Source organism: Alligator sinensis, unplaced genomic scaffold (assembly GCF_000455745.1).
Source record: "Alligator sinensis unplaced genomic scaffold, ASM45574v1 scaffold402_1, whole genome shotgun sequence".
Lineage (NCBI taxonomy): Eukaryota > Metazoa > Chordata > Crocodylia > Alligatoridae > Alligator > Alligator sinensis.
In genome coordinates, this window is record NW_005842089.1 from 1,867,420 (window position 1) to 1,894,425 (window position 27,006).

The 27,006-nt window shown below is 57.3% G+C and overlaps 2 protein-coding genes across 5 annotated transcripts in view; one reads left to right on the forward strand and one right to left on the reverse strand.

Annotated features, from left to right (window-relative positions):
- Window positions 1-6,095, forward strand: part of TNRC18 (trinucleotide repeat containing 18) — a 48,075-nt gene extending 41,980 nt beyond the window's left edge. For all 4 annotated transcript variants that reach the window (XM_014520103.2, XM_025204560.1, XM_014520102.2 and 1 more), the window contains exons 22-25: window positions 351-1,654; window positions 2,099-2,335; window positions 2,913-2,987; window positions 3,548-6,095. In XM_014520103.2, the coding sequence (XP_014375589.1) occupies window positions 351-1,654; window positions 2,099-2,335; window positions 2,913-2,987; window positions 3,548-3,754 (1,823 nt within the window). In that variant the 3' untranslated portion in view covers window positions 3,755-6,095. The remainder of the gene's footprint in view (window positions 1-350; window positions 1,655-2,098; window positions 2,336-2,912; window positions 2,988-3,547) is intronic.
- Window positions 6,096-11,217: 5,122 nt separating this feature from the next.
- Window positions 11,218-27,006, reverse strand: SLC29A4 (solute carrier family 29 member 4). The gene is made up of 11 exons (XM_014520098.2): window positions 26,971-27,006; window positions 24,104-24,281; window positions 21,956-22,087; window positions 20,903-21,016; window positions 20,231-20,359; window positions 18,689-18,763; window positions 17,257-17,522; window positions 16,317-16,452; window positions 15,284-15,471; window positions 14,556-14,796; window positions 11,218-13,641 (listed from the first exon to the last, which is right to left on the reverse strand). The coding sequence occupies exons 2-11, from the start codon at window positions 24,264-24,266 to the stop codon at window positions 13,499-13,501; spliced, it is 1,587 nt and encodes a 528-aa protein (XP_014375584.1). The 5' UTR covers window positions 24,267-24,281; window positions 26,971-27,006; the 3' UTR covers window positions 11,218-13,498.

Here is a 27,006-nt window from a genome sequence, read left to right on the forward strand (position 1 = left end):
TTGACTGTCAGTGCTGGAGCAGAGCCTTCCCTGGAGGAGATGGTGGTTCCCTGTGTTAGTCCAGGGAGGGCTAGCCTGCACCCCCAGGTTATAGAGGCCGCCCATGATGTGGCTTTAGTGTTAGCCTCAGAGCTCACTAGCCTGTGGGATTTATTAAGCCCTAGGAAAGGGGCCTTCCAGGAGAGGGGAGGCCAAGGCTAAATGATAAAGGGAAGGTGGTGAAGGAACAGTACGGCGATCTCTGCTTCGGTCCCAAGCTGGGCGCAGGGAGTACCAAGAGCCAGTTGCATGCAGAGGGAGGCCGGGCTGTGGCCCGTGTACATCTCTCGGCCCACTCTGTTCCTCTGCAGATGTGGCCGCCCTGCCGGAAGAGGCCAGCCTGACAGAGTCTGCCTCCAGCGCTGCTTCTGCTCCCGAGAAGACAATCTGCCTCAGCAAGCAGACCGCGAAGGGGGCACGGAAGAGCCAACAGCTCCCGGCGGGAGGCTCCCCGGTGCCCTCTGAGGAGAAGCGAAACAAAGGCAGCAAAATGAAAATCTCCGCTAAGCTGCACGGCCCAGCCCAGCCTTCCTTCCAGCCACCTGTTTTTGGTGGCGTCATCAGCCCGGAGCCCTACAGCGAGCTGCCCGGGCCGCTGGGGACCTTCAGCCCTGCAGACACCCCCTCTGGAAAGGCCAAAGGCAAAAAGGGCCGGTCGGCCGAGGAGGGGCAGGAGTTTAGCTCCACAGCCAAGGCTCAGAGGAAGCAGCCAGACAGCGAGATCCTCATCAAGCTGGACCATGAGGGCGTGATGTCTCCTAAGACCAAGAAGATGAAGGAAGCCATGAGGATGCTGGAGGACTCGGGCCTGGCGAGCCGGAGGGATGGCAAGGGCGTGCTGAGCTTGGGCTACCCCTCGGCCATGAGTGGTGATGCCAAGCAGAAGTCCTCCCGCACCAAGGTGGCAGAGGGGGAGCCTTCGGCAGGCAACTTTGGGGGCTCTGGGGAAAGCCTGGCTGCCTCGAAGGATCAGGAAGACAAAGCCTCGCCTGCCGGGGCCAGGGAGGAGTCGGAAAGCAACAGCAGCGACAGTAGCTCAGAGTCGGAGGGTGAAGAGGAAGCAGAGAAGAACGGGGGTGAGGCCCAGGACAGCAGCTCGGCCAGCTCGCGGGCATCCACGCCGCTCTCCTCCTCTAACTCCTCCTCCTCCTCCAGCAGCAGCAGCAGTAGCTCCTCCTCCTCCTCATCATCATCATCCTCCTCCTCATCCTCCGCGTCCTCCACTTCATCCTCCTCCAGCTCCAGCTCCTCCTCCTCCACCACGGATGAGGACTCCTCATGCAGCTCGGACGAGGAGGCAGCCGAGGCCCAGCCCAGCTCCTCGGTCCAGCCCGCCCTCCCTCCAAAGCCAGCCAAGCAGGCTGGGAAGTCCCGCGCCTCTTCCCACCCGCCAGGCCAGAAGCAGCCGCCACCACCTCAGCAGCAGCAGAAGCAGCAGCAAAAGCAGCAGCAGGGCGGCAACAAGAGCAGACCCAAGAAGCGCGAGGGGATCCATCTGCCCACCACCAAGGAGCTGGCCAAGCGCCAGCGCCTGCCCTCCGTGGAGAACAGGCCCAAGATCGCGGCTTTCCTCCCTGCCCGCCAGCTCTGGAAGTGGTTCGGGAAGCCCACGCAGGTAAGCATTGCCCCGGGACCCCCGTTCCTTTCCTGCCTCGCCGTAGTGTGCTGTTGTGAGCGTTGGGCTGTCAGCACTTCAGAGCAGGGCAACAAAGGCACAGCCTTGTGCTAAGCGGGGGGTGACTGCTTCAGCTGTAATGCCCCCTGGGGCGAGCAGACCTCAGGGTACTGACATCCCTGGTATTCCTCCACTCCCTTGTCCCCAAAGGGATACGGGCACGACAGCCGTCGCTGTCATTCTCCTGATCAGGGGGAGTGCGATGGGCAAGGCCGGTTGGCCTCCAGCGATCCTCCCCCTGGAGAGGTGCCTTCTGGCTGCACTGCCCTAGAGGCTGGGGTGGCAGCGATCCTTAGGGGGTGCAGGTGGGGAGAGCAAGTAACCTGAACGTGCCGAGGGGATGTGCAAGGCTGATCTGGGTGTGTTGCTGGGCCGGTTTGGCAGAGACGAGGAATGAAGGGGAAGGCCAGGAAGCTGTTCTACAAGGCCATCGTCCGCGGCAAGGAGATCATCCGTATTGGAGACTGCGCGGTTTTCCTGTCGGCCGGCCGGCCCAACCTGCCCTACATTGGCCGGATCCAGAGCATGTGGGAGTCGTGGGGTAACAACATGGTCGTCCGGGTCAAATGGTTTTACCACCCAGAGGAGACCAACCCTGGGAAGAAGCTCAACGAAGGCAAGGTGCGTGTGCTGAGCTGGACAGGCTCCTTTCTCTCTTGCTGCAAGAGCAGCTTTTCCATTCATGTCAAAATACCAGCAAGTAAATTACTGTCTGCTTTTGGCCAGGACCCTGGCAAAGCGGGGTGTGGAGATGATGTGTTGTCCAGGCTGCTGGGGAGCAGGCATGCCCAGTTGCTCCATAAAGGCACTTGAGAGGGAGGGAGGGCATGTTATACTGCTTGGTAACAAAACCAAGCTGCCTGGGCCAAACTGGGTTGAGTCAGGGGTGCATACAACCAGGCAAGTAATTCCCACTGTCTTGTGTGTGAAGAGCAAGGTCAGGTCCCTGGTGGGTATCAAGGCCATCGGCCTGGCTTTCAGGGGTCCTGAGGGCCTGCAGCTCCCATTGACATCAAGGGGAGTTAGAGCTGCTCAGCCCCCCTGAAGATCAGGGCCTGTCTGTTCACCTCGGTGGCTCCAAATGGAAATGCTGGCTCGGGATACATGGTTTTTCGTGGTGATGGTGTGGAGCTGTCCTGAGTTATTCCTTTTCCCTTCTGTCCCTCCCTTTCTTCCCTGGCCAATGCATCCGACACAGCGCTGGGATCAGAAATCTGGCAGGAGCCTCTCCACGGCTTTGCAGGCATCCAACCAGAGGAAGGACTTCATGGAGGTAGGTGCGAGGTGCTTCTTCCTCCCAGGAGAAGGTTTGCAGGGGAGCCATTGACTTCTCTGCTCTTGGAAGCAGAGTAACAAAGACCGGGGAAGTAAAAGCACTCTGACCTTTCCTTGGCCACTTCTCTCCAGCAGTGGGCTCCAGCTACAAAGCCCCTGCACACCTAGGTTTTGGTGTGGCACAGGGTGAGGGAGCTGCACAGTTTGGTTTGTGTCCAAATGCCCCTGCAGTTCAGGGATGCCTGGAGCCAGCACAGTCCATCAGGCCTGTCTTTGCTTCCCTTCATTGCAGTGATGGCCCCAGCCAGATTTAGATGCTTGCAGAGAGGCTGAGACTTGGGAATTGGGCAGTGGGTTTGGTGGACAATGGGTGGAGCATCTGTGCAGGGGCTGCCCTCAACTGCAACCCCCCCAGTCCCCTTCCATATCCACTCATCCCCAGTATGTCGCCTGCTGGTCCCTCTCTGGCCCAGGGCTCTTGATCTGTGGTAAAGAAAACGTGTTAGGAAGTGTCCACTGATGACTGCTTTGCTGTCTGTCTCCCTTGCTCTCATCCAGCGAGCGCTGTACCAGTCCTCTCACGTGGATGAGAACGACGTCCAGACCATTTCTCACAAGTGTCTGGTGGTCGGACTGGACCAGTACGAGCAGATGCTAAAGACTAAGAAGTACCAAGACAGCGAGGATCTCTACTACCTAGCAGGGACGTATGAGCCCACCACAGGCATGATCTTCAACACAGACGGGGTCCCGGTCATCTGCTGACGGCCTAGGAAGAGAGGAGCGCCAGAGCCTGTGCCATCCAACTAGGGAGTCCCGGTGCCCCTTGAGGAGAGGGGCTGGGTGACCCTGGTGATGTGCCTGTTCAGACGACATGATTGTTTCCTTTAATGCTCACAACTTGTGCGTCACGCTATGGATGGGGCTTCACAGGGAGGAGAGAGTGCGAGTGAGCGGCATGAGCAGGGCGTGGGGGCAGCGAACGTAGGACTTTGGGAAGGTGCCTTCAGGACAGCAGGAGAGATCAGATGCTGCTGCTCTTCTGGGAGAACGGGGTGGCTTTAACTAAGGAAACCACTAGCTTCTTCCCTCCACCTCCACACCCTGGAGGGCTGACGGCGTCGTCATCATTTCACTGGCAGGATGACATCCCAAAAGGACGGCTTGGGGGCTTGCCTCCTTCAACGGGCCACCTTGCCTAGGAGGAGCTCTGCTAACAACCCCCCACCATGACATCTCCCTTCTTGCCGACTGCATGCAGCCTTGGGTTGAGGAAGAGGTGGAAGAGAAGGGCGAAGGGGCTCTGAGCACCTCAGCTCAAATGGGCAGGGGCACCTTTGATTGGTTTCCCTTCTTTTAAGGCCACTGGCCGCTGGCTGTGGAGGGCGACGGGGAGCAGGCAGTCACGTAGGGATGGAAGCAGGAGGCAGAGCTGCAGGCAGACATCTCTCCAGGGGGAGGAGGAGCCGGGGGGAAGAGGAGACGATTTCCAAAGCCGCATCATGGCGACCTTAGTGCACGCTGCACAGCTTGGCTGGAGTCAGTGATCCACGGAGAGTCTTCAAGGCGGGGGTAGGGTGGGGAATGGGATGGGCTCCAGTCTGAGGGGTGGAGAACAGCAGTGGAGATCTCCTTTTTGGAGATGCAGGAGAGGGAGGTTGAGCAGAGCAGTGAAGTTGGATGAGAGGGATAGAGGTCACCGCCCAGTGCTACTGCCGGCCCGGACAGGGCTGCTTGGATCTCCCACAGAACGGAGCACCCAAGTGTCGTCCCCCACCCCACCACCTACCAAGCAAGGAAGATCTCGCTCTCCGGTTCCCTGTGCAGGAGAGAGCAGCACCTACCTCGCCCAGCAACCTTGATGCAGGGGATGCAGTCTCTGTCCCTCCAGGGCCGAACAACCAGGTCACCGGAGAGCTTCAGGGACTGGAGCAAAGAATCGGCGCAGGTGGGGCCGCGCGGACGACCTCCTCGGAGGTCGCTGAGATCAGATGCAACGTCACCCTTTTCCAAGAACCCGGCTCTCTATCTCGTTGGCCGTCCCCAGCTTTGCCACCTGCCTTCGAGGCTGCTTCGGGGGAAGCTGGTTTTGGATTCTGGAGCACAGAGGGCCCTTGCTCCCAGATGGAGCGGGACGACACTATGGCGCTGCACCCTTGCACTTAACTGAGAACAAACACACGAGACGCACTGATCTTGGCAACGAACCGGATTCGTATGCGCTACATAGGTGTACGCACGCTAGTGGGACTGTTCCAGTCCAGGCTGGAGCAAGGCAGTGCTACTCAAGAGCTCCAGTGGGGAGGTACTTATGAGGACAGATTTTTCACTATCTGCCATGAGTACAAGAGACTTGCAACCTAGGGAAAGGGGAGAGAATCAAACCATAAAGTAACCCCTTCTACACAACAAGAACCACAACGGTGCTGGCTTCCAGCCACCTCTGCCCCAGACCACGGGCTCACCAAGACTTGGTGGATATTAATGTTTCTAAACTGTACAGTTTTAATGTACCAAAAGACTCTTTAGCCCGCCTGTATTATAAGTCTTTAAATGGATTCAACTTTTTAATTATAAATATAAATATAAATATATATATATAAATATAAACTTTTTAAAACTGTGAAAAAAAATGATGAAATTATAAAAAAGAAAGGAAAAAAAAGAAAGAAAGAAAAAAAAAAAAAAAGAAACCACCCCCCCGACACAGTCTGACGTTTAGAATATTATTTTTTATTTCCTGTTGGATTGTGATTGTAAATGAACCGGGAACAGATACACGCACCCACCCCCGTCCCCCTACACGCCAGTTGTACTGTACTTCGAGACGCAAACGGTGTGAGCAGATTTTAAAGAGAGAGAGAGAGATTGAGAGAGATTTTATGCTAATGTTAAATAGAAAGCACTTACTGCCCGATGCCTTCTATGGAACACAAGGATATTTCAGACAATCGAAAGGAAAGGAGAGCCAGGTTTTTTTTGTCTCTTATTTTTTGTTCGTTTGTTTCTGTTCTGTTTGTTTTTTGGTTTTTTTTTTGGCATTTCTGTTTGTTGGAGAATCCGTGTGATCTTTTTTCATAAAAAAAAAATCAATTGGAAAAAAAACCCAAAAGCCCCGGAACATGTTTGTTTGCCCTGGCGGGCGGGCTCTGGGCATGGCGTGGTTCGCCGGTCGCTTATGGGGTGGGGAGAAGGGCCCGCGGGTGGGTCGCTGGGCTGGGGAAGCTGTCCCGAAGCATGCGGGGAAATACAACTGCCCTGATGGCTTGCTTTGAACCTGTGTGCTGCCTGCTCCGTCCGCCTTTGCCTAGGGGAACGCTTCAAACCGGTTTCGCTCTTCCCTCCCCATTCAGTCAAATTGCCTCCATGCGTGCCTACATCCCCGGGGCCCGAGGGGAACCAAGTGTGTGCTTAACTCTGGGTGCAGCTTCCACCCCCTGCTCCCTTCTGCAGCATCGCTGTCCGCGGCCCAGCCGCACCCGCGAGAAGCCTGGGCAACAAGCAGGAAAAGCCTGGCTCAGCAAAGGGTCTCCATCCTTTCTGCTGACAACGGCGACTCCAATACACGCCGGGCCCCGGATCTGCTGAGCAAGGAGGCGTCACTTGTAGAGTCGCTTTTCCGTGGCTGTCAACAGGCGCCATGGGACCTATGGGTCCTGGCTGGCTGGAGGCAGGAGGGCGAGGGACAAGCGCAGGGCCTTGTACAGCTGGGGTTTGCTCGTGCTGCGCTGTCTTTGTGCCTGGCACTGGTCCCTGCCTCTGCGCCCACTCGCATGCTGGTCCCTTCACCTGGCGCTTGCCTGCCCCAAAGGCTGCCCTCGCTCCCTGGGGCGAAACCTGGTGCCGCTATTGCCCCTTTTGGCTCCTCAGGCTCTGCCTTTGGCACTCGCTTGCCACGGGGAGCTCTGTGGGAGTGGGGGAGGCAGCTGGAAGGTGCCTCTCTGTCTGCAAGGGCCAATGTCTCTGGCCTTTTGTCTTTGGCATCAGGGCCCCACATCAAGCAATGTCTTGTGGAAACCTGTGGCAAGAGTTTTGCTAAGGAGTCCTGCCTGGATCCCAGCCGTGACCCGCTTCAGGAGCAGCCCGGTAGCAACCTTTCCCTGGCATGATGGTATAGAGCAGGGGTCGGCAATGTTTTTGGACAGTGCGCCGAATACACCCGCAAACTCAGCTTGTAAGATGTTGGCGTGCCGGGGCGGATGGCGGGGGAGCTGCAAGGGGCCCGATCCTTGTGGCAATGCAGCCCCGGCCCTTTCCCTGCTGTCCGCCCCGAGGTGTGCGTGCCAAGAAAAATGCCTTCATGTGCCGCACTCTGGCACGCATGGCGGGGGTTGCTTACCCCTGCTATAAAAAGCTCGCTCAGCACCGAGATATGAGGGAGGCGCGTTGTCCCTGCACAGCTCCAGAGCAGGTCGCAGCGGCCTCAGAGCCTGGGGACCGGGGAAGGCTGACCTCCGTGGTCGCCTCCATGGGTCACGGAGCCATGTGCCCCCTTGTTCATGCTCCTGCGGCTGGCTACGAGCTTTCCTCTCCTGGCAGAGGGGCCACGGCAAGGAGTCCGTGGCCTGGGAAGCTTTACCCACGGCTCACCTGCCCTGACAGCTCCCTTGCAGGCCAGCAAAGGCGGGGTGGAGCCAACAAGCGCTGCCTGCCCGCGGTCAGCCGTGGGGCGCAGAGGCCATTAGGTGCTGCCAAGCTCCCGAGGCGCAGGAGAGGCAAGAGTGGCACACGCCAAGGGGCAGAGAGGGCATGGTCGTGGGCCTGTATTGGGAGAGGGTGGGTGGGCAACAGCGGGCTGCTCCTCCAGGGCAGAAGCAAAGGCCGAGGCCATGGGTGCAGTGCCTTTTAGCAGAACCGGAGCAAAGCCGGAACCGCAGCACAACAGCGGCAGGCGAGGCCTGGGGGGACCCCCTTGAGCTGCATGCTCTGGCCTCGCTTAGCCCAGTCAGCAGCCCGCAGCTCTCATGCCCCGCGGCTGCAAACACAAGTCCCTGGGATGGCGACTTGCTGCAACGCGGCCTTGCTCACTGCGCTGCCTTATTGCAGCAGGGCAGCCTGCACCGCCACCAAGCACAGGGTTGCCCTTTGCTGCACCCTTCCACCTGCTGCCAGGCCCTGCTGGCTGACGCGCTCGCGGCTGCTGCTCCAAGCCCCATTTCTGCACAGGGTTCGGAGCCAACCTGTGGTTGGGCGGCCACCGTTAGGGGCTGTACATCCTGCCCAGGTTATCAGCTGCAGGGCAGCGCGCCAGTGCCAGCGCGGTTCCCTTCTGGGGAGGGCTGGGCAAGGGGTTTGTTAGGAAGAGCAGTGGTGGCGGTGAGGGGCCGGGGGCCTTTCTGTCCCTGCCGCTGCTGCAAAGCTCTCGGGGCCCGGGGAGCGACAGCTGGGCTGTCCTGCAGCAGCTGGCACTTGGCTGGGTTTGACATGTCTCCCCGTGGCCCCCACAGGTTGTGGCATGGGGTTAGCAGGTGCACAGCAACCCCGGCTCTGCCGCGCGTCCTTCACTTGCAAAAAACCAGGCATGTTGGGGGTGATATGCTTTATTGGCCCAATGGCTTGGGTGGGATGGACTCAGACAAGCTTTCCCATGCGCTGCATTCATCTTTGGGCCCTTTAACTGCTTCTCCTGCTCCCCAGTTGGGTCTTCAGCTTCGCCCTCCCACAAGCGAGCGGGGTCTCCCAGGTCACAGCTGCACTTGAGGAGGATCAGCCCTGTGAACCTGGTCGTAGCCAAGCCTTGGCCTTAGAGCGGTGTCCCCTGCAGCCAGAGATGTCCAGGGAGATGTGCGTCCCGCGGACTCCCAGCTCCCTTGCAGTGTCCGGAGGCAGCTGTCCCAACCAGCACAGCATGGCCCGGGCCCTGTTGCAGCCCAGCTAATAAGTGGGCTGCACCATCCAGCTGGAAGCCTCAAGCCTCGCTGTGACAGGGCAGCCCTCCTCCCGTGGTGTTAAGGGTGACCCCCTGCTTTGCTGCCAGAGCCTGAGACCCGGGGAGTATAAGGGGACTTGTCTGGTGGAGCAGGGAGGGATCCCACAGCCACTTACCTGCCCTGCTAGACTAGACTAGACTCCCCCCAGCAGCACCCTCTGGGGATGGACGGCCTCTCAAAACGGCCTCGATTCAGTCCCTGTGCATGGCACCTGGCTCACCCCTTCCTTACTGCTTCTGGCAGGCAGTGCAGGCGAGGAGGGGGATGATGGATGCGCTTGTCTTCCCTTGCTAGTCCTTGCAAAGCCACATCCTTTTGGCAGCGTCTCTTTCCAAGGGCACAATTTCCAGTACCCGTTTGCCACTAACTTATACGCAGAGTATTCAATTGCCTCTGAACTGCGCAGACTTGCTCCGCAGCGCTCAGGAAGTCAAGCAAGCCTTGACTTGAAGAGGGATGTCCTGCTGTGTTTGCCCTGCCTGAAAAGGGACTTCATCTCCCCCCACAAGGCAGACGTGAGCTTCCTGGACTTGCAAGGGGCTGTTGGAGCAGGGTCAGCTGCAGCGGGCACCCAGAACCAAGCTCCCTCGGTGCCCGGGCCAGCGTGTCTGGAGCCGAGGTTGGGTCTGGGAATAGCTCTGAAGACAAGCTCGGTCCAAAACAAACTTCCTCCAAGCACTGAGCAGGTCTTCAGACAGCAGTGTTCCCAAGGCACGGCCAACAGAGGTCCAGGCTCCCTCAATAGGGCTCTCTCTTGCTGGCCCTTTTCTATCAGCATCTCCAGGATTGCTTTATCTCAAACACAGCTGCATCCTGCCTGGTTGTTTGAAGTGCCTGGCAAGTTTGTTAGTGATCCTGGCTCTGGTCCTGAGCCGCAGGGGGCCCAGTCACCAGCCGGCTGGCGGCGGGCACTGCTGTAGGATCCGGGGAGAAAGAGTTTCATGCCCATTAGACAAGGCAGATGGGAGGATGCCTGCTATTCTGGAGGGGGGAGCTCCATGGTGTGAGCACAGAGAGCTGGTAGAGGAGAGCACACAGGCTGCCCTGTATGGAGAAATGCTCCTGCAAATGAGGGATGAATGAGATGGCTCTGAAGATAAAGGCAATTGTCTATGCTGGCATTTAGGATTGCCCTCAACCAGCCAGGACCACATGAGCCACCTCTTCCCCACCTCTGTTGCCTGCTTCCCGGTCCTTGAGCACAGCTTTTCTGGGAATCTGGCTACCCGCGACTTCTCCCTCTTCGTGTGCTTGGTTTTCATCCCGACCCAGCAGCAGGAAGAGGCAGCAGGGCACCGAAGGGCTGGGAGTCGAGGGCAGGGAACCGTGGGATGGCTGTAGGAGGCCCTCCTATGGCAGTGATTTTCAACCAGGGTGCTGCAGCACCCCGGGGTGCCTTGAGATCCTTTCAAGGGTGCAAACGGAGGCTCTGCTTTGATCATCATGTGGCCATGCCAATAAAGCTCAAGCACTGCAGAGTTTGGAGACCCCCCCACCATGGAGCAACACAAGAATGGGGGGGGGTGCTCTCGTCAGCAACCCCTGTCAATCTCACAAGCAAGGCCAAGGAGGGAAGGAGTTAGAAGCCACCACTTGCCCATCACCTACAGCTAGTGCCCCAGGGCAGGGACAAGTCTCATGGCTGGACATGGCATGGCTGCAGATTTGCAGCTAGGCCAGGCTAAAGGGCCCCTTCGGTTTCCTGGGCTGCCCTTCCAGCATCATTTACCAGCCCTAAATGAATTTAGGTGCATCCTAAATTGTGTTCAGTGTTTATACTGAAAAAACTTGCATCACACTTACAGGCTCGGCAGCGCTACACTCACTAGCACCACGACCAAAAGAGACTTGGGGGGTCATGATTGCCCACAAAGTGAACAGGAGCCACCAATGCGATACCGCAGCTGCAAAGCAAACACCACCCGGGTTTGCATCTACCGATGCATCTCAAGCAAGAGTGAACAGGAGCCACCAATGCGATACCGCAGCTGCAAAGCGAACACCACCCGGGTTTGCATCTACCGATGCATCTCAAGCAAGACCCAGGAAGTCATCCTCCTGCTTTACTTGGCCCTGGTGAGGCCGTAGCTGGAGTACTGCATCCAGTGCTGGGCTCTGCACTTTAGAAAGGATGTGGAGAAGCTTGAGAGAGTCCGGAGGAGCCACGCACATGATCAGAGCACATGAGAACAGACCTTATGGGAAGAGGCTGAGCCATGGGACTCTTCAGCCTGGAGAAGCAAAGGCTCAGGAGGGATTTGGTGGCTGCCTATAAGTACATCAGGGGTGGGCATCAGGAGCTGGGAGAACGTCCGCTCACCAGAGCGCCCCAAGGAAGACAAGGTCTAACTGTTACAAACTCTAGGAAGACCGTTTCAGGCTGGACATAAGAAAAAAACTTCTTTACTGTCCAAGTCCCGAGCGTCTGGAACAGACTCCGCCCCCGAAGTGCAGGCACCTACTCTGGGCATTTTCAAGAAACATTTGGATGCCTAATTTGCTGGGATCATTTGACCCCAGCTGACTTCCTGCCCCTTGGGGCAGGGGGCTGGACTCGATGATCTTGCGAGGTCCCTTCCAGCCCTAACATCTATGAAATCTGAGCGCAATGGCTGTGGCTTTTTGCAGGCAACCAGGCCATTAAAGATAAACACTAACCCCTGGAAAACTACGTTCAAAAAGGTTTTGCTTTCCCCCAATGGGAGAAAAATGAGTCTATTGATTCTGCCATAAACAGCTTCTGCAGCCACTCCTGTATTTTTTTTAAAAAGGAACATGACAGCCTATAAAACATATTTAAAGTGTTATAAAATTAGCTACACTCCCATTTGAAGTAGAGGGGGGTGGGAGGTGATGGATCTCATCATTGTGCTGTACGATACGTTCTGCAGAGCATCAATTGGCCAATTAACGTAGCTTGGCTTTCTCTGTCGTTCTGCCTGTGCTAGGCTGGTCTGCACCATCTAGCTCTATCAAGCAGATGAAAGGACACAATATTTGCCACCCTGCAATTCAGAGCAGGAGGAAGGAGATGGGCAGAGCCGTGGGACCATCAAGAGTTCAGCGAGAATGGACCGGCCTCCCCAGTCAAGGAAACAGGTTCGGAATAACATGGTTTAAAAGCATGGGGGTAAACCAGCACTAGGGATCCTTCAAGATCTTCTTCTCAGCCCTTTGGGTTCATGTGTTCAAGCTCTCCCATGTGGGTGCCTGGAAACGCTCAGTGTTTTTAATTAAAAGGAAAACACTGAGTATTGTCAGATTTGCCCTGCAGCTCCTGGAAGGGGGATTTAAAGAAGAAAAGAAACCTACAGATGTAGACATGTTTCAGTTCTTCTTTGCAACTCCCCTGCCCGCTCCTTTCCTCTCCGCCCCCAAACCCACAACACACGTATTGCGGGTTCACACTGGCAACACGTTGTGTTAGCTCAGGGAGCTGTGCCAACAGGTACACGGCCAGGCAGTGCTGTCCCATGCCCCCTAACCAGACGCGGTACACACTACAAAGGTAGTGGCTGTGCCGACCCCGGGCTGCGCACCGAGGTGATGGGGTGGTGGTACACAGGGATGTTTTCAGAGGGTGCGTTTCCCCTCTGGTGCCTATAGGTTTGGGCTGAGGACCAGGACAAATGTCTGAGGTTGTCTTGGATGGATGAGCAGGGCTGATCTGCTGCATTCATCAAAACCACGTTCCTCTTCCTTTCCGGGCTGGGGTGGGGGGGACACAGAACCCCAAAACTACATCCAGGGAAGGTCTTTGCCGCTGTTCCCTCCAGGGATGGAGCAGAGGGCTGGCTTTCCTCCCCTCCTCAAGGGCAGGTGTACACATTGGCCAGACTCCTGGGTGCAAGGGTTCTCCAGGATTTACAGACCTGCCCTCAGTTGGCCGGTTGACCCATGTGCACGTTCTCCAGGTACCACCAGTGCAAAGCCCACCCAAGCCCAAGCGGGCCACCATGAGTGAAAGTAACCCGAAGGTGGACATGCCACTGTCTAGGGCCAACCTTATCCCTGGTTTAACACCACAGCGTTGAGTGGGGTTACACCAGGCACGTGCTAGCCCACTCCCCTCTAGTGCCCACCTGCCAGCTCTGTGAAGTTCTCACCTGCTATCCCATGCCCCCCGAGACCAAGGCAGGGTGCCGCCACTGGAGATGGAGCTAGGTCTAGACAGAGCTTGCTTCAGCACAGCCAGGGGCAGGCCCTAAATGTTGGGATCTGCGTGGCCCCCCACACCCTTCTGCACTGCTTTGGAGGCCAACTTCACTCCCAGCTTGAGGGGCTGCTTTCCAGGTTTGGTGTTTTCCCTTCCCTTCCTTTAACCTGGTGCAGATGCACATTGGGTTCTGCTCAAGAGGAGCCCATCACCATCTCAGACACCTGCAGGTCACTCCATCTTAGGGCATTAAGTGTTTCAGGGATCCCATTTCGAATGGGAACTGACTGATTAGACACAGGGCAGTTCATTCCCATTCCTCTCTCCTTCCCAGGCCAAGGATCTGCTGGTCCCTTCGCTCTCACGCCCATAAACCCGACCCACCAGTCACAGAGCTCGTGCGGCCCCCGCCACGTCGCCCGCTCAGTACCCTGCCGTGAAAGAGCTGTTGTAGGTTTGGGTGTGGAAGCAGGAACTGCGAGACGTGCTGGTGAGGGTATAGGCAAAGTAGGCAACGGCAGAGCCCAGAGTCAAGCCAGTCATGTAGGACACTGTCATGGTGTTGCCTGGGGGAGAAATCAGGATGTTAATGCTGTGCTCTGATTGCCCCGTGATCACCTTGCTACCAGCCCTGGGGTGCGGGGCAGAGATTCCCACCAGCTCTTGCTGCGATCCCTAACTCGCTCTTCAGAGCGTCAGATCCATGACCCTGGGCCAGGGCAGGTGCCAGTGCTGCCAGGCTGAGGTATACCTCGGGGGGCACCAATCACCCATTTGCACCCAGGAACAGGAAGGCGCAGGGCTCTGGGCCCACGGTGGGTTTGCTGGGATGGGGAGCAGGCCCCGAGACTGCCCTCCGGCTGTCCCCTGTAGGCTAAGGCAAGGCAGGACAAGCCCTGTGCAGACCTCCCATCCCTCAGCCAGGCCAAAGACCAAGCAGGGAGAGTGCCCCAGCACTGATGCTCGTGGAGCCAGGATTTCCCCCGGTGACCCAGTTTGATGCATGTGGCATTTCCCCCAGTTCCTGCTGTAGCTGAACGTCCCCGCTTCCCACCCTGCAGCTGTGCGTTTGGGAAACATCTGGGCCAAGCTGCTGCCTCCGGTGGCAGAGAGCTGTAGGCTTGTTTCTGGGGCAAAATACAGAGATCTGTGGCATGGGAGGACTTTCTGACCTGCTTACCCTGGCAGGAGGATGACCTGGGGGCAATCGGGTTACAGGGGGTGAAGCAGAGACAGAACATGGTGCCCAATACCGCTGGCAGCCACATGTGAGCCAGGCACGGACACACGTTGGTGCATGGCCACGACAAACCCCAGCTAGAAGCTCAGTGGGCAGGGGGGGTCCTAACGTGGAGCAGTGGTAGGGGTACAGCCTGGTGTCCCTCTAACCGTGGCAGCCACAAAGGGAACACTAGGTGGGACGACCGCAGCCCTGGCCTTGCCCGCCGGCTCTAGACACGTCCGCATGTGGTTCCCCTACCTGCCAGTTCTCGCTGTTCGGGGCCCACTTTGCCAGCAGCAAGGATCATGGGGACGCTGCCGAAGTACCCGTTGGTGATGCCCATGAGGAGGGAGAAGATGCAGGGCCACGCAGGGTGCCCAAAAGCCGGTTTCCCGTTAGGGTACACACACATGATGAAGAGAGGGATGAAAATCACTCTGAGGCAGGAGTAGATGAGGAGGTGGGTCCCTCTCCAGTCATAGGGCAGGGCAGCCAGGATCTGAAACAAGGAGGGGACATCACGCTGGAAGGCGAAGCAACTTGTGGAGCAAAATCCAGAGCGATAAGGGGCCAGGCCGTTGAGAAGGCCCAGTGAGACTGAGCGGTAGCAAAACCAGATTCCAGAACAGGAAAGCCACCGGAAACAAGGTTGCCACCACGAGACCTCAAGCAAACCAGACCTAGACAGTTCTCATCAGCAACCCAGCGCCATTCAGACCAGAACCGAGGTCCGCGGATGCACCGTGCCTGTAATATTGTGGCAGGGGAACAGACCAGCCTGTACGAACCCACTGGTTTTCTAATGGCCCAGGTGGGAGGAATGGATGGGAGGGGGCTGGAGCTCTCCCTGGCCATGGACTGAATCTTCTCTGTGGCGGGCAGAAGGGCCCTGAGCCCAGCCCTGGTCCTTAATAACCCGACGCCCCTGGTACGGCACCCCTCGGCCAGGAAGCCCAAGCACCCACTCCAGTCGAGGCTACCCCTACCTTGCCTACGAAGTCGGAGAGGTTGAAGATAGCCATGATTAAGATGGGGAGCCACTCCCCGAGAGTGCAGTTGCGGATCTCCGACTCCAGCCCAGGAAAGAGGCACAGCGTGATGAAGTAGGTCATGGCTATGGAGAGCATGTAGGCCCAGATCACCCTGAACACGACGTAGCGGTGGAGCATCATGTCTGGAGGAGGACACCAAAGCCGCCTGTCAGGTCTGTTATGAAACCTAGGTGCTTAGGAAAGGGAAGGAGCATGCTTCACAGGCTGAGCCGGTGACGGCTGCCCTGAGCTCCCGCAGGTCAGGGCTGCGACAATCCAGCTCGGGTGCAGCAACTCCACGGAGCCGGCTTCCATGACGGGGATGCCCAGCCTGTCTCGGTCCGAGCGTGCACCCTCACGAAGCAATTCTGCTTTCCTTTGTACGGTTGTCCTCGAGACCACCAGAAAGCAGGGAAGGGGGACAGGGTCTTACCTGAACCTGCTCTCTGTGCTCAAGTGCAGATGCTACTGTGGGGCTGCTGCCACTAGGGATGGTGCCATCCCTGGTGCCCCTTTCACTGCCTGCCCTGCCCAGATAAGATACTGTGATGGCAAAGACTCCCAGGGGCACCAACCCACTCCCCTCCCTGTCCCCTAGATACTCTATCAGGTAAGGGGGCTCTGACGGCCAGCAGTGCCGGGCTATTCCTATCACAGCAAAGATTTTCGGGGTGGAGGGGGGCAGATTCTGGCACCCCCTCTAAGATGGCACCCAAGGCTGTGTCCTGCTTGCCTCCTGCCCCAAGTTACACCACTGCATACAGGCACTGCCCCACCCTTGCTGTGAGATGGCACAGTGGGATGTCATGTCCTTCCCCCACCTTGGGCTACATGTTCCTTTCCCTCCTGTTGTACCACATGAGGAGCATTGTGTGGCTCCTATGTCCCACCCCAGAGGCAGCTGCATGTCTGCGTCTAGTGTGGGGATGAAAGGGCTACCATCCTAGCATGGACATACAGGTCATGGGGGCACACAGAAGTGTCCTACCTCTGAAGCTGGGCCAGGTCCTTTTGATTTTTGGTCGTGGGACATCAAACCTCATGTAGGTCCCACTGCCGGCCAGCTCGGTTTCGTGCCCCAGGCTGCCTGTCGGGGAGCCGGCCAGCCCACGAGGCCGGTTCTCCTGGGGAAAGCAATGGAGAGGAGCGGGGGGCTCTGAGGGGTTTGCCAAAGGCGACTTCAAGGGTGGGGAGTCCTGGGGAACTGCTCCACTTCTCCCTCAGGCCACAGAAGCAAATCAGGGGTGGCAAAGAGAGGAAGCAGACAAGAAGCCGGACTAGCTACACGCGTGGTAGGACACCCTTAATGCACAGACCTACGTACTGCACCGTGGCTGCTCTCTGCACCCAGGCACCGGCAGAGGGCACCACACACCTCCTCGAAGAGGGATTCTCCCCCATTTTCCCCTGCAATGTGTGGCAGGTCTTGCAGACCATCTCCCCTCCCAGTAATGTCTGCGCAGCCCCGCAGCCATGAGACGGCATCCTCAATCGCATAGCACATCCCCTAGGCCCATTGTCGACTGTTGTATGTCGCTGTGGCCCCCTCAGCATTTCCATGCATAGGACGGTAAAGTCAGGAGGATCTCTAGGGTGCTGGTAATGGTCTTCCACGTAATGCCCCAGCCCTGGCCATTGGGCAGACCACCATAAAGCGCCGCTCCAGCCGGCGTCTAGAAGCTGCAGCCTGGAAGCTGTTGCATCTGCAGGAGCCTGGCCACGTTACTAGTGAGGGGCTTCCCAGACCCTCAAAAGTCACTCCCACTCCAGTCCTCCACGGGGAGCCCACCCAATCCCAGAATGCCCGGGCCACTTCAGAGGGGACTTTTCATTTCTCCCAGCTTGTCTCACTTCCTCCAGCTGCAGAAACCCCCAGGGATCAAAATGCCCCGGGCCCCCGCCCACGTCCCAGAGGCAGGGCAACTCACAAATCGGACGTCCTCCGTGGTGACATCGTGGTGCACCCTGTATCCAGTCCCCCGGTCCGGCACTCCTTTGCCGCCGGGGCCCCGCTCTCGGGAGCAGGCTGTGTAGTACCTGACAAAGCGCGTGCGCTTCACCAGCAAGTGGAGGATGAAGCACATGAGCTCCATGCCGATGGAGATGAAGAAGAAGATGATGGTGTTCTCCTTCTCATCCGACAGCAGGAGCTTGGTGAAGATGCGGCTCAGGGAGATGATGACCCCAGCGGTGCCTGAACAGAAAAGAGCAAATTCAGCGACGGCACTTTTGGGGTCTCATTCATTCAACACCTTGCCTTTGGGGGCTCAAGCAACAGAAACAATCCTGTTGGCAGGTAGCACATTAAAGCTGGCACTCACGCGGGCTCCTGTTTGGATGGGTGCCCATGCCCACTCACTTGCCAGCAGGCCCCTGGGCTGGCGTGCACCAGGGGATGAGGACGGATCAGCTGTGACCCAAGACCTGTGTGGCAGGAGCCAACTTCCAACAGGAAATCTCACTCCCCAGCAGCAGATGAGCTGCTCCATGGGAGAGGGAGGCGAGACCCATTCCCCCCTCGCCTTGTTCTCTTGGAAGTTACTGGAGAAGAGCCAGGCCACCGTACCTGCATGTCAGGAGGTGTCACACACCCATGTGACCATCCCTTGCTCACACCAGCACCCTGGCCAATGCTTTATTACACACTCCCAGGCTGCAAACAGGCCTGGCAATGGGAAGCTGGCCGGGGCACTGGGCGCTGCTCCCTGTAGCAGCTCCCCAGAGGGGTGGTGGGGAGGCCATTCTTTCTTGCCCACGTGCCCGCTGCAATCATGTCATTCTCTCTGCCTGGCAGGGGCCCAGCTAGCCACCAGCTGGCCCTCGACAGAGGCTGCACCAGCCAAGGGCCAAGCAGTGTGCCAGCTGGGGTGCTAGGCAGTTTTAACAGCAGCAGCTCACCAGCTGTCACCACTTAATGCATCTGCCAGTGGTAGTAGGAAGCATGCCCGCTGTTTGCCAGCAACTGTCCCAACCAAGGGGCCTGGGCCCAGCAGGATGAAAAGCCATTATCCCGGCCAATGACTGTTGGCTCTACCAGCAAGAGATGAATGCACGTGATCCTGTGGTTCCCATGGAGGGAGCAGCCTGCCAGGCTGGGACAGCCCCAGGACTGGGGCTTTAGTGCCTGGGACAATGTTCCTTTGACAGCCCCATCTCGCAGCAGCATCTTTCCTAAGGCTTTGACTGATGAAGGGACGTTTGCAACTGGCTTCTGGGTCAAGCTATGGGTCCTTATGACACATGAGCATACACAGGGAACAGGCTGGCTAAAGAAAGCGCTAACCAGCGGCTGGCTCACGAGCATTACCCTAGCCCACCAAGCCCGCAGGCCGTGAGAATCTAGGTTAGCAGGATACTCACTCTCACCAGTCATCACCCCCTGAGTGTAGCGCTTGGGCAACATCCCGGTGTAGCCATAGAAACTGGATTGCTGCACTTCAAGGGAGAGGCACATGGAAGAGAGAAAGGAGAGGAGTCGTTATTCCCCACCCACAGTTTAGCTGGGATGCATCCCAGATACCCTGCTACGAGTTCTGCCTCGGGCGACTGTCAGTGCCATGCCGCAAACCATTCAGCCCGGTGCTGAGTTTCCCATTCGGAAAAGCAGTCGGGCTGCTCCGGGAGCACAGAGAAAGCAGAGGCTGGACTCCAAGCCCACGGAGGGATGCCAGCAGGTGCAAGCGCTTTCTGGACCGGAGCTGTAAGATGGGGTAGAAAGCTGCCAGCCTGCCTCCTGGAAGCACCCAGCCCTTCCAAGACCACGTCACAGGAAGCAGCCTTCCCAGGTACTGAAAGCCAAGACTACCAGGGTGTTGGGGCGGGCGTTGTAAATGGGATGACCATGCAAAACACAAGGCCTGAGCCCATCTGCCTACCGACGTGAAGAGAGGAGCAAGCACTTTGCACGCTGGAGTGTTGAAACAGCATCATAAAGAAATCATAAAAAGGGCCGTAAACACACCTGGGGTCGTTAGTCCTAATTAGCTGCCAACGGCCAGGCTTTTACAGCATGAAATATCATGGGAGAACAGAAAGCACCCAGGTGGGGACGGCCTCGAGGCTGACACATCCCGCTGCCCAGCAGCTGGAACAGCCCTTGGAACGGCCCAACCGGGTCGTGGGGGAAAAGATTTTGGCTAACGCCACGGCCGCAGGCACGGTGATGAAGTATTTCAGAAACGAACCAGAAATGCAGCAGCTGGACTAGCAGGCGGTGATCGAGCAAGATCATAAACGTGTCTCCTATGCCCTGGAAGCGGCGCTTCACACGGCCCAGCCTGGAAGGAGAGTGGAAGCCCTCTCCCACCCACCCACTTACCCACCCACGCTCTCCTCCGGCAGCTCCACGGGCCGGTTCACGTGCACCCTGCTCCACCTTGCTGCCTCCCAAAGGATGGGCCAGCTGGCTTGCAAGGCACGGAGCAGCAGCAAAGCTGATTCACGCCAGCGGGAGACTTGGCCCTGCTGACTTCAGCTGATATGGGGCAGTCTGAGGTGGGCTGGAGGGCCCTGCAAGCCAGGGGTGCAGAATGCATTATTTGGAGTTCAGGGAGAAACTGAGAACATGTCGCCATGCAGAAATGCAAGCGTTTTATGCAGATTTATGCAGATGCAAGTAATTTTACCCCGAAATCATGTGGTTTTATGCTAATCAGCATTCCATCGGCTTTGGGTGGCAGGTGCACGTGATGCTTCGAGCACAATGCTCAAGGAGATGATGGGAGATTGGGGTGGGGGAGGCGGTGACTGAACCAACTGGCTTCAGCAAACTGACAAGAAACAGTTGCTCACAGCCATGGTAACCAGCCACGAGCGAGAAGGACCAAAACCAAGGCAGACCTGCCCAGCTGTTTGCCCACAGCTGTGAGCGCCCTCACCTGCCCTAAGCCAGCCTCCACATACCTGTGCAGCCGAAGGCCACCACCCCGACTGCGATGAGGTTAATGGCATACGCCTGCTGGCGGGTGAAGAGCTCCAGCCAGACGTCACATATGCTGACGAAGAGAAGGGGACCCAGGGCGAACAGGTACCCTGCAACGAAAGAGCCAGACATGGGGGTGAGGCAGGAGTAGAGCCGTAAGCCAGCCCGGGGCCTGGAGCAGCACATGGGTGCGATGAGTTCAGCAGTCTCATGCTGGGCCCTGCATCATATGAATCCCTCTTAATGGATGAGTTTCTAGGCAACCAGGTGCCTGGGGTGTCCAAATGTTTATATGATGGTATTTCTGGGTGACCTGAGTGGTAGGTCCGACTGACTGCATGGCTAGTAGCCTGGGTGGTGCAGGTATCTGGACATGTATTGAAGTGATGGGGTAGCTGGTTGCTTCCACTGATGGCTGCTTGGGTGAACATACACCTTTCCCTGACAGCTTGAGTGATACAGTGGGAAGTTGGGGGCCAAAGAAGGGCAATGCCAGCTCTCTGCAGCTCAGTCAGTGGAGCAGCCAGGGGGGAAAAGTCTGGTTCCTCTCCTGCACGAGCTAGCCTGACATGTTGCCCCAACAGGAGGTGAAAATAGCCAAAGCAGTACCGGAGCCCCGTGGGAGTGGGAGGAAAGCAAGGGCCCCGACTTACCCACGGAGATCCGGGTGTGCAGACTCAGCATCTCCACCAGGGCGTTGTTCAGGATGACTGCAACCAAGGCTACCAGGATGTAGGTGAGGCTCATGTCAAACACGATGGATGTTCCTGCAGAGCCACATGGGAAGAGAGGCTGGTTGCAAGGCTCGAAGAGCAGAGCCAGGTAGGATGCTCTGCTTTCAAGGGCTCGCTCCAGGCTAGCGCTACACGTGATTCTGTCTCATCAGTGGGGCAACCAGCATCGGGGCCTGGGGCTGCTCTGCCTCTTCCCCAACACGCTCATCAGGGTCGGACTCGATGACCCACTAAGGTCTCTTCTGACCCTAACATCTATGAATCTAGCACCCGGGTATGAAGGCTGCTGTTGTTCGGGCGGCTCAGTTGCAGCCTCTAGTGGTTCAAGGCCGCATTGGTTAGGGACAGCCAGGAACGAGAAACCCTGCCCAGTTCTGGGGGAGCGGTAGAAGGATGTGGGAAGATGCAGTATGCGAAAGCATGCTTGGAGGACCCCTCACACCAGCTAAAGTACAGATGCAGCCACCTGTAACCACACCACGTACCCCAGGGCACAAACAAGGGGGCTTCACTGTCTGCATTTGCATGAGCAGTCTGGCTGTTAGACGTCTAAGCTGTCACCTGTACCTACAACTCTGTCCCCTCATCTTGGTGCCCTGCAGAGTGGGAGGCTATGACAAGTCCCATGTCAAAACCAGTCCTGAACACTCGGAGAATACAGCGGCTGACACGCGTACGCTATGACAGCCACCGCCTATGCCGTGTCCTGGGTCCCTGCAGCTGGGCACAGCCATGTTTGTGGCTGGCCTTTGCTATCAGGAATCCTGGCTGCTCGCTTTCAAAGCCCACCTAACGCGGTGCTTTACACACACATCTTGAATAGGCGTCCTGTCCAGGCGGATCTCCCTCCGCTTGTCAAACCAGCCATCTCCCACCCATGAGGGCTTCGAAGCTGTTACACCAACACCCTGCGTGACATGGAGGGAGCACAGACCAGACAACTGCAAAGCCCCATTGCTCCAATGGACGTACCTGGGTATTTATGATGCAGGTAGTCCACGTCAGTGATAAAGCTGTTATAGGGCAGGAGGAAGCCCACTCCTGCCAGCAGCATGGCAAAGTAAATTCCATGGTATTGGTCCTGCGGCTCAGGGTCCTCAGAAGCTGTACCCCAAAGTGAGACAGAAGGAGCAGGTGACAGTGATGCCAAGGGCCTGACCCACGGTTGTGCAGACAGGCTAGGCAGTGTATCAAGAGCAGGGGCTACTGCCCACCCCTGTGAAGTACAGGATAGCTAGCACATGGTGAGACATGTGAGATGAGGGCAGAATGATCACCAGGCTGGTGCCTGGCTGGGATGCAGGATGAGCCTGTTGGACAATACAGGTGGGCAACATGGACCGGAGCTAAGAGGAGTCCGAGGGTCTGCCTGTCTTCTGCAGCCTCTTGTAGACAAGAGAGAGGCGAGGATCTCTTGCACAGTCGCTGCATGTGAGTCTTCCCCACTAGGAGGAAAGACACTATCCATCTAGCTCTGCATGCCGTACTCTCAGGAGCTGCCCCCAAAGCCACCATCCATCTAGCCTGGGATCTCAGCTTCCATAACCCGTGCTAGAGGAACGTGCATGAAACCGATTTTGCAGACAATGACACAACATGCTGTTGTGAAGGGATTATCTTCCCAAACCCTCTCAGGTATGTATCTATGACAGTGGTTTTCAATCTTCTTTCATCTGTGAACCCCTAAAGAACGTCAAATGGAGGTGCGGACCCCTTTGAATTGTATGTGTGGGCATTCACATACTTTCGACTGATCCTAGTCATCTTTCGCAGACCCCTTTAGACATATTCTGCAGACCCCCAGGGGTTTGTGGGCCACCGGTTGAAAACCGCTGATCTACGAACACACACCTCTCTCTTTCAGAAAGAGAACGAAGAGGGACATTCTTCTATGACTTCATTTTGTTCTTTTTTTACTTATCCACTTGTTTTATTTAATTCTGTGATTATTTATTTTTCATGAATGCACCCTGTACAAAGAGAGGTTATGGATTTCCTCAGCAGATTCAGTCTTTCCCATACCGCTGATCCTGGCTCAGCAACAATCCTGCTACACATGAACCCCCCAAAAAGGCACCGTCTCTGGTGCCATTGCAGCTGGGCTGTACGCACAGCGAGACGCCTCAAAAAACTGCAGCTGCTGTATTATATCTTAGCCCTTGCCAGAAGGCTGCCCACTGGCGAGCGCCCTACATCACCGTGAAGTTAAGCAGCCCTCAGACCCCAGCCTCTCATTACATGGCCCTGAAAGCGCGGAGGATTAAACCCTAAATGCAGGCCCCATATTAAACGCTGTAAATGCTGGTATTAACGTTCGGTGATATTAGAGCACACAACAGAAGGTTTCCACAATGCACTGAGCACTGGGCGTACCAACAGCGCTCTATAAATAATAAGCGCCCCCAGCCTGGATAAATTCCATCCCACAAATGGAGGCATTTCAACAGCAACCTGGGAGGCACAAAAATACCAGGCTTTGATGTCCAAAGTATTACAATAACCCGGCATGTAACAACAAAGCACCCACTTCTACTTGATGTTCGAGAGCGATTCAGTGGAGGTACGGGCCTACTATTAATTATGCAGACTTAGGGCCAGTGGCCCAGCTAGTGTAAACCCCCTGAATGTCCTGATTTACATCAGTTGAGGCTCCGGCAGCCACTCAAATGAACCAGGCTGCGAGATGCGTGTAACAGACTCTCCTACGGGATCTTGGTGGCCAGGTGAGTGATTGCTCTTTAATTGCTTTCCAGTCATCTGGGAACACCGCATAGTTACGATGAGTCTGGTGCCGTACGGGGAAGATCCCGTGGATCAGCACAGGGAAGCAGTGATGCGTGTGCACTGCAAATACAGCACCAGTGTGCAAACACTGCAAATGCCAAGGCCCCCCAGAAAAGCTCCTCACTGCAGGCAGTGGGGGAAACAGAGCCCAGGCAGGGGGGATGCCTCCCTCTGCCTGCTGCAGGCATGGGGTGGGGGGAGCGTCTGGGCCCAGCGATGGCACAGACTGGCACATGGGCAGCAGGCTGTTCTTTCACTGCTTCCCCCCATCCCCATCACCCCTCGTTCCCTCCTTCACACCCTGGGAGGCAAGTCAGCCTCCCGCCATGCTCTCACCTGGCTCCATGAAGGTAAGGACCCCCTTTGCCTGGTTCCCCTTTGCCTGGAGCTCTTCCTCCTCCAACTGGTAGCTGTCGAAGCTGAAGCTCATCACCACGTTCCCCTCCGGGGTCACCACAGGGCTGAGATCCTTGAAGCGATCCGCTCCAACAGAGCCCATAGCTGCTGACCTAGACTGAGAAAGGACAGCAACAGGCTCTTAGTCCAGCTAGATGGACAACCCATCCCACTCATGTTCCCTGGGGGGTTGGGGATGGGGGGCTTCTGGGGTTTACTGTCCCCAAAGCCTGGGGAGGCAGAAAGTTCCTGTCCCTCTCAGATGTCCCCTGTGCTCGTTGCAGCCAGGCCGTCACAGCAGGACCCCGGCACGACTCAGGCCATGGTTCTGTTCACGGGGACCTCAAACCAGGCACACGCCACCTTGCACTTGCTGCACGCATCTGTGCCTCCCACAGGCTCCATGGGAGGGGGTCCAGACTTTGTGCCTGACAGCCATCCCCCGGTTCAGGCACTGCCACCTCTGCCTGACAGCACTCAACAGTGTTAGCAAGTTCAAGAGCAGAGACAGCAGTGCCGTGCCGGGGTCCCTAGAGAGCTTGCCCCAGGTTCCTGTGCGGCTAGGTGATGGGGTGGGAGCAAGGATCATCACCGCATGTGACAAGCCCTCCCTTAAAGCCTCCGAGCCTGCTTAGTCGGCCAGACAGGCTGTAGCAGCTCAGCGAGGCTTTCACGCTGACAGCCCGGCTTCTCCCACCGCGCGCTGGGTGTCAGGGTGACAACAACAGCCGCCGTCAGGGGCTTGCGGTGGTGCTGGGGCTTTATTCACATCCTCACACACCCGCTTTGCAGCAGCCTGTCACATGCTCCAGTGCCTGCAAACAAACCAGAGCCAGATTCCCTCCTTCTCCTTCTCTCCTTTGAAATAACCGGTGGCACGAGAGAGCCCAGATCACCGAGCAAAACAGGCCGGGCTTTGATTTTGTATCATGCAGGCAGCAGAGCTGAGGAGGGCCAGGCCGTGGGGGGAACACCGTGCCAGTCACCAACTGATGGGAGGTGTGAGGCTGGAGTCGGAGCAAGTCTAGTCCTGGCTCTGCTACTGACTCACTGTCTCCACTTGGGAAAGTTCGTTAACCCCAATGCCTCAGTTTACCTTCTGTGTCAAGGTTGGGGAAGTCAGAGCCGTCTTCCTGCAAAGCTCCCGGGACCACAGAGTGGAGGAGCTTGGGGTAGGAGTGGACAGGATGGTGACTTCTAACTCCCTCTGCCACATGCACTGCACAGCTGGTCCCCTCTGCGGTGGGAAGAGCAGGGAGAGCCAGAGATCCTGGTGATGCTCAGGCCCCAGAGCGACAGGGCATCGTCATACACACCAGCGCAAGGTGAGGGCACACTGGGCATGAAACACCACCTTCCTGATCCGGCACCGTGCACAAGCCTGATTCTCCTCAGAGCTGGGAGAGTCTCTGCGGGAATGGGAGGAGCAGGGAAAGGCTGCACCATGTCACACACCCCTCACAGAGCACCTCGGGGCCAGGTCAGAGCATGGCTCCAGCCTGCCAGTATCCCATGCCGGAGCCCCGGCCCAGAACACTGCCATCCCCCGGGGCTGCACCCAATGCCTCCCTCTGCTATAGCACACAGGAGGAGAAAAGAAGGGACCTCAGGAGGTCATCTAGCGCAGCCCCCTGCTCAAAGCAAGACCAGCTCCAGCTGCATCGGTGCCTCTTTTTCCCCGAGAGGAGCCTCCTGACCTCTCTGCTCCAGGACACAGCTTCTGGCAATCACTTCAGTCCCCTGCCCTGCTCTCCGCACCTCTCCAACCCCTTCCCCCAGCAAAAACTCCAGCAACAGTGGACTTGAGGGTGATTAGGCAAAGCTTGGCTAGCTGGACAAGGCGGCACAGTACACATCACAGTAGAGGAGCACCACAAGTGATGCCAGGGCCGATACAGGCCGTCGGCTCCAGACCCCAAACCTGCATCCATCACCCGGTGCTGGAGGACCATGACCCGGGAACCTCGTTAAACTGAAGGGGGACAGTGCCGCAGGAGAGCCGGCCGACCTCCAGGTGGCACTCGGTACCACGGCACGCAGGGACGCGCCCCGGGGTTGGGAGTTTTTCGTCTTTCATTGGTTTCCCATGATGGGGATGCGCCTGGCTACCTCCCCGTGCCCACGAGATGGGTGCACACCGAATGTCTGACGGCTCGGGAAATCTAGCCGCACAATGGGAAACCCCCCGGGAACATGGGGCGGTGGCAGGCGAGGTCCCCAAACCGACTGTAGGGAAGTTAAAGACTCCAGTTAAAGCTCGTTGGCCTGCACTGAGCTCTTCATCCGCGGCCTAGCATTTCTGGCCGCCACTTCTACGGGGCGGAAAGAGGCAAGGGCTCACTCACTACCTGCTCCCACGAAGAGCACGCCGGCCCCTTCACTGGCTGAGTCTGGCGGGGTTTTGAGCAGCCCTAGACAAAGCACACATATTTTAAGCCACCTCAGAGCATCCCATTTGGAAAAGCAAATGAAGCTGCAATAGAAACTTGACCCTGAGCTCTCACGTGGCCCTGCCAGAATAGGCTCCTGGCCTGTCCCAGCGGGTCTCTCTCCAGTGAGCCCCACTCCCCTTGGGCCGGTGCGACGAGCCAGGCGGTTGGTATCAATTATTCTTATTATCTGCTAGGAAGTTGTTGGCCACCGATGTCCTTGTCTAGTGCAAGGAGGCGCGGCGCGGAGCAGGGACAGTCCTGGCTCAGACCCGAGAGAACAAGTCCATCCTCTCCCTGTTATTTCTGGCTGACCCAGGCAGCACGACGCGGTAACAAGAGCCCGTGTGAAGAGCAGACGGAGCGAAACCCACTCACCGCGGACACCTGCTGCTAGAAGAGAAACTCCACCGC

Coding starts and splice junctions, on each gene's coding strand:
- SLC29A4 (XM_014520098.2), bottom strand. CDS start 24,266: ATGGGCTCTGTTGGAGCGGATCGCTTCAAGGATCTCAGCCCTGTGGTG. Junction 22,088..24,103: donor CCTTACCTTCATGGAGCCAG/GTGAGAGCATGG, acceptor TTTGGGGTACAG/CTTCTGAGGACCCTGAGCCG. Junction 18,764..20,230: donor GGTGGCCTTCGGCTGCACAG/GTATGTGGAGGC, acceptor TCTCCCTTGAAG/TGCAGCAATCCAGTTTCTAT.